General features: G+C 33.2%; 1 protein-coding gene across 3 annotated transcripts in view; it reads left to right on the forward strand.

The window, feature by feature from the left end:
* LOC106871356 (sodium- and chloride-dependent transporter XTRP3) overlaps positions 1-7,500 on the forward strand; it is a 200,902-nt gene that overhangs the window by 85,312 nt on the left and 108,090 nt on the right. For all 3 annotated transcript variants that reach the window (XM_089351777.1, XM_052967131.2, XM_052967139.2), the window contains exon 2: positions 6,823-7,500. This exon is cut by the window's right edge and continues 76 nt beyond it. In XM_089351777.1, coding sequence (XP_089207903.1) covers positions 7,276-7,500 — 225 coding nt within the window. In that variant the 5' untranslated portion in view covers positions 6,823-7,275. The remainder of the gene's footprint in view (positions 1-6,822) is intronic.

Consider the following 7,500-nt stretch of genomic DNA (forward strand, 5'->3'; position numbering starts at 1 on the left):
GGTTTTCTAGTTTTTCTAAGCTGGCATTGAGTAACAGGCCATTATTAAATGAAATGGCAACTGATTTCATGAAAGCAACTGCTTTCAATAGTTGCCGATGGCGATCCTGGAGAGCACATGGAATCAAATGATTTTAATTATCAATTAGTATTTACATAAACATATATACACGTACATGCTTTTGCACAACTAAACACAGAACAATACATACGTATAAGGTTAGATAATCATGAAGAAAATCAGGCAAGTATATAAAAGAAAGAGAATTAAAATGAAAAGTAAATGTATAGGTCGTAGATAGCTAAAAGTTTTGAAGAGGATTTTTGTAATTTACGAATTTATATTGAATGAAGGATTTGAAACAACTAGAAGGTAAATAAAAAAGCAAATACCCAGATCTGATTGCTGGTGTTCTCATTGGCTATATCAAGTGATGTTTGTTTCTTTTGTTCTCTATTATGTATTCTGAAAATACTCTTTCACTTGTAACCGGATACCATAATGAAGTCAAAGGAAATAAAATAGATAAGTAAAAGAAATACAAAGAGAATAATCAAGAGTATAGCTGAGCTGAGAAATAACAGAAAATGAGTTTAATATTTAATTATGGCATATCTCCCCCATCCATACGGATACATACACAAATACACACGCACACACACACTCACACTCACACTCACACACGCACACACACACACGCGCGCACGCACACACACACGTACACACACACACACACACACACACAGAGCATACACATTTAGTGCAAAGACAAAGTCGTTAAAAAGGGTCAATGTTTTGACAAGTATAGTATTATTTGAAGGAGAGGAGGCTTCAACTTTTCGGACGTTAGCCCTTCAACAGAAAAAAAGCCAAAACATTGGAGCATAGATTTACTTGAAACCACATACTCATGCGCATACATGTACATGTTGCGTCTAGTTTGAGATTGTAGAACTAGCAGCTATTTTTACTGGGTCAAGAAACATTGTAGGTGCTTCAGTTGCAAATAATGACTTAGTGTTTTTTTCCAACCTGTGGGAACAATCTTCTTTTTTGGTAGGGGGGGGAGTAAAAAGGATAAATTCTTGTTTATACATGTACAACAGACAAAATTCCCCGGTTATATGAACGTAAATATTCTAATATAAGTCTAACATATGTCTCGAGAACATATGCACATAATGTGTAATCTGATTTCGATTCAGCTTCGAAACAGTTTTTCTATAATCAACATCAAAGCATACATAAGCATTTTTAAATTTCCAAATATATATATTTGATAATCTTCAAAAACTAAAGGAACACTGTTTCGATTTTCTTCTGACAACTTATTTTTATTCAATTCTTTCATGTGGTTCGCTGAACCTACTGTGATTTTCCTGACAGCGAGAATATATAGCATTGTCCTAAAGACAATATCACTCACTGATTAGAAAATGCAATAACATTATAATCATTATAAATTCATTATCAACCTTCAAAAATATTCACATTTTTTAACAACTTATTGCCTCTCTCTCTTCTCCCGGTATGTATATATATATATATATATATGTGCGTGTGTGTGTGTGTGTATGTATGTATGTATGTATGTATATATATGTGTGTGTGTCTGTGTGTGTGTGTGCGTGCGCGTGTATCATCTGTCTATCTATCTGGATATATATATATATATATATGCTTATATATATATATATATATATATATATATATATGCTTATATATATATATATATATATATATATATATATATATATATATATATATATATATATACATATACATATATATATATACTTACATGTATATATATGTTGTTGTACTTGGGGATGGTGATATTGCCAGTTTAGCCAATAAAAACACACGCACTTATATATACATATATACATACACACACACACACATATATATATATACACTTAAAACTAAGCGTGTGCGCGCGCAAGCGTGTGCGCGCGCAAGCGCGTGAAGAAATATTGATAGAAAAAGAGAAAATGTGTGACAGAAAGCTAGAATGAGTGATTATAATACAGATAGAGTAAATGAATCATAACGCAAATGAATCGACGTCGTTCTAATGAATGTCCTAGAAGACATCCATTTCTGTTCCTTATGTTATTTTCTTGTATTTTTCACTCTGGTTCCTTTCCATTCTTGCCTTGTTTTTCTTTCTTTATATTCTTCAAATTTTATTTTCTGTTCTTAAATATTTGGTTTTTCTCGTACATTTCCTTTTTTTCTTATCCTTTTATCTAACTAACCCGCCACTCCATTTATTTCATCGTTTTGTAACTTTCTGCACTAACTCATTCTTTTCTTCTTTCTATCTTTTTCATTAATTTCATCATTTCTCGTGTGCTTCTTCCTCTCACTTCATCTCTTTCCCCCACATTTAATTGTTTATAGGCAAATCTTATTTAATTATATTCCTTTTATTAATTTCATTATAGAAATACACCATCAGATTTCTAAATTTTCCCACAGTATCTAAAATCTACTTTAACCTTATATAGATTTTGTTCTTTCGTCACAACGTCAATCTTAGATTAAGCATCAGTACACTAAAGATTTACTGATAATTTGCCTTGAAGCAATTTTGTAATTGATATTTAACTATCAGTGAAATACTCGAGTGGTTTATAGTATAAAATAAAAGCAATAACGATAATAGTAATGATATCAATTACACTAATGACATTAATGATTTTAAAAACGTTGAAAAGGGAGATTTAAATCACATAATAAATATAAATTTAGATTCTATGAAAATATAAGGTATGACAATAATTTCTCTTTCGTACCAACAAGCAGATTTCTTCAGCCTTATTTACTTCGTAGTATCTTTCTATATCCCGACTTCCTTCTGTATAGACTGAGTTCACATTATAATTTGAATTAATTTACTACTTTTATATCAGAACTTCAGTTGTAGTCTAGATATTTCGATTACTGGACATCATTGCTAAAATTGTTCCTATATGAAAGCGAAGCTTCACGATATTTTACTTAAAACGATGTACAATTCTAACACTGGCTGCCTCGCTTGATATAATATTTGAAAAATGAACTTACAACGAAGTTCTATTATTCGATTGGTTAAAAATTAATATTGTAATTTCCTATTCAATCGCTACACATAGTTACAGCTCATTTGTATGTAGAGTGTTCCTAAGAGTGAGACTTCACTTCTGTTTTCTTATTTCCTCTCCAAATAAGAAACGAGTTCTATGGATAAGAAGTGTGAATTTTACTTTATGGAAGAAGTCTCATTGTCGAAATTGCCTGCTGGCTAATTTCCTCCTGGAATAGTTATAGAATAGTTTGACTACATACCACTTGTTTTCTATATCTCCTTATATTCAAATAAGTTAAACACGTTTAAATGAATTAGACTTTTAGTGACAGACTTCTATATGCATATACTCTTTTACCCTTTTACTTGTTTCAGTCTTTTGACTGTGGCCATGCTGGAGTACCGCCTTTAGTCGAGCAAATCAACCCCAGGACTTATTCTTTAGAAGCCTAGTACTTATTCTATCGGTTTATTTTGCCGAACCGCTAAGTTACGGGGACATAAACACACCAGCATCGGTTGTCAAGCGATGTTGGGGAGACAAACACAGACATACAAACACATACATATGTACATATATACGACGGGCTTCTTTCCGTTTCCGTCTACCAAGTCCACTCAGAAGGCTTTGGTCGGCCCGAGGCTATAGTAGAAGACATTTACCCAAGATGCCACGCAGTGGGACTGAACCCGGGACCATGTGGTTGGTAAGCAAGCTACTTACCACACAGCCACTTCTACGCCTATGTGCATATAATAAACATGAATGGCATTTAAAATTTACGACACATCTTTTCGATAGTAGAAATGTCGTAAAACATTATATCATAATATACAATCCACCATCATTAGGTAAAGTTTTAGATATATACATGTACATATGTGCATACATGCACACTCAGAAACATACGCATACATAGAAACGTATACACCCCCCACCCCCACACATATATATCGGAATTTTGCACAACTTCTCTCCACAAGATTTCACGCTCACATCATTTGTGAACTCCTGATATAGTTAAAAACATTTTCCTAAGATGCAGCTGCAAGGGAATGAACACATAAACATGTCGTAACGAAGCGAACTTCTTAAGCACACAAATTTATAGGTATCTTTTTACATTTAGATTAAATTTATTGTATTTTAGTTGTGTATATAAATGCTTCTGCGTGGGGCTGGTTGTGCATCTGTGTGTATATGCGAGAATGTGTGCGCCCTTGCGTGAATGTATTTTTCGCGAAATATATGTATTTGTATATTTTAGTATCATTATTTCTTCTATGCTATATCGAAATATTTCTAACATAATTTCCAAAGAGTGTCTTTATGAATAGGATAAAGCATTTTGTTCAGAGTTCAAGTGACATTTCAAGAATCGATTGTAATTGAGAAGATTCTTGAGGAAGCAGGCAATTACGTCTATATTAACCATGGTGACATTGCTAAATGACAGATCAATCTTATAGAATGACATAAATATATATTATATTATAAGAAGAGCATTTTGAAAAGGACTTGTTGCATTATTACTTAATAGCGGAAGGCAGCGAGCTGGCAGAATTGTTAGCACGATGGACGAGATGCTTAACGGTAATTCTCCCGTCGCTACGTTCTCTGTTCAAGTTCCACCGAGGTTGACTTTACTTTTCATCCTTTCAGGGTCGATAAATTAAGTACCAGCTGAGTACTGGGGTCGATGTAATCGACTATACCTCTCCCCCAAATTTCATGCCTTGTGCATATAATAGAAAGAATTATTACTTAATATAGGATAAATCTGCTCTGTGGGACAAAGTTGTTGTTGTTGCATTTGTTGTTGATGCTTAGCCCTATGTCAGCCCACTCTAAGCAGAGGTGCATAATCAAGGGAGTTGCAGCTAAGCTTATCCCTTATATACATATTTATGCACAGTCACACACACATACACTCACACACACACACACACACACACACACACACACACACACACACACACACACATGTGTTTCGGGATTTTTTTGTCTATAACTCTATCTGGACAAGACGTTTTTCTACCTTCAGTTGTAGAGAGGTTTTATGTCTGCAGCCAACAAATATGACGTGTCCCCTATACCGCTAAGAGCTTTAAATGTGCAAAACCAATAAACACTTTCTGACCGGCCTGTCCTAAACAAGTGACCTCCTATGTGGCTGTTGTCACTGATTTAAATATATATGATACTATTTATGTAAATTGTATAATCAGCTAACCGAGAAAATCTACGATTGATGAATGGATAAACTTATAAAAATTTGTTTTACTGTTCCCTTTTCCTCCAATTCTCTCCCTCACTCAGAATGTTCATAATACCCCACAGCATACATATACTTGTTAGTTGCAGAGTTTTCAGTATCTTTTAAAGCACCCTATCTTATGAATAAATACGCTGGAGCTTATTCATTTATGGAAGCATTTATAAAATAATTTATACAATAGTATGATACTGAAAACTCAACGATTGCTATTAATACTGCACTGGAACAATTGCTGTATTTTGTAATTAAAGTTATCGTTGAAAAAGCTAGTTTGTGCTATTATATATCTTATGATATGTAGTATCATATATTAATACCGACGCAAAGAAAATGTTGATATTTCACATCATGAAGTTATTTAAGGACAGTGTGGATGGTCGAAAGATTAAATACACAAAGTTAATTAACTTTTTATTCTCACTTCTGATTTTGCATTAGATTATCTGGAGCAATTAGAAAGGTTCTACGAGTATATAATGGTTGAGTTTAAATCCATAGCAGATGTTTCTTTTATATATTGTACAGAATGTACAGGGTAGGAGTTAGATGAGTTAGCTTGAAAAATTCTCCTCTTACAGGTCGTTGATAATCGGCCAGGCACATCAACATCTTGTTGCACACAGCTATTGAAGTGGATACCAGTTATCAGTAGTGGAATATTTGAAATGTGTGAAACAATGGTATGCATCTCATTGTATAATTACTTAAACATACACTCATGTGCATAAGTATTGATACACTCTTGCTCTCTCACTCGCACACATAACTGATTAAACATACATGCATGCACACACACACACACACGCGCACACACGCACACACACACACACACACACACACACACACACACGCACATACACATTCTCTCACACACACGTGTGCATGTGTGTATGTGTGTGTGTACAGAGTGAGAGAGAGAGAGAGGCATGCACACATTGATTTAATCCAGTCATCGCATATATTGTAACATCCCTTGTGTTTAGTAAAATACTAAAAAATTATCAAGAAAACGAATTAGAAATAGGGGATTGTGAACTAAACGTACGTGGGTGATGAACAAATTTTTCTTCAAATTATGTTTATGTTTTTTGTGTTATATATATATTTTTTTCTAAAAATTCATATAAAATAGTTTCCTTTGTTATGTGTAGTGATGGCCCAAGGATGTCTGATTCACTTTATATATATATATATATATATATATATATATATATATATATATATACATATATAGATGAATTCTAAGTATCTCTCGATACAAAAGATTGGTTGTATGTTGGCCAAGGTTTAAACTTAGCCATTGATTAGTTGTTTTTCCCCAGGATCATATTTCTCTCAGTTCACACATATATATTCCTTACTTGTTCATTATTAATAGTGAGCCTGTTTTAGTCTACCATTTAAATAATTACTTTATTTATTATTGATATGAATACAATGTTTATAATCTATTTCTTTCTACTATTTCAGGATGTTGATCAGCAGTTAACACTGCCAGTGGGTTAGAATTTAGCCTAAATTCTTGAGAAAGAACAACAAACCGATATTTCAGTCGGTAGAGAAATTTTTCAAAAGATCTACAAAAGAGAATATTTCATAGGAAATATGAATAACTCACCAACATAACTGAATCTTCAGCTGGAATTTTTCAAGTGCGACATGAATTCTTAACATTAATTTGAATTTTTTTTCACTGAACACGCAGTGACTCATCTTGTTAAATACATGTATTACATGGAATATAAATAATCAATTTCAATTTCGTCCGCAATTATCAGCAGATTTCTAAACACAGTTACACCATTTTGCATTCAAATATTTCTCATAGAAATCAAATAAAAAGCAATTAAGAAAACAAAGAAAAGAAAATTTTAGAGTTAAAATTGATAATATTTTCAATTAATTCTGTTGAATGAACGCATTATGGAACGTATTGAAATGAATCATTTGAATATACCGAGCCCACATTCGGACGAGAATGGTGATGGAAATAGCAACACTTTGTATGGAAGTACAATGACGCTGGGCGCAAGCTCTCCGGGAGTTGGCGCATCCACAGCGAATTTACTTAAAATTGATTTGGAGAAAAAAATCGATCGACATACGGGTGAAGAAAGAGAAACCTGGGATAATCGTGTCCAGTTCATA

This window comes from Octopus bimaculoides, chromosome 1, assembly GCF_046866305.1.
Source record: "Octopus bimaculoides isolate indiv1 chromosome 1, ASM4686630v1, whole genome shotgun sequence".
NCBI lineage: Eukaryota > Metazoa > Mollusca > Cephalopoda > Octopoda > Octopodidae > Octopus > Octopus bimaculoides.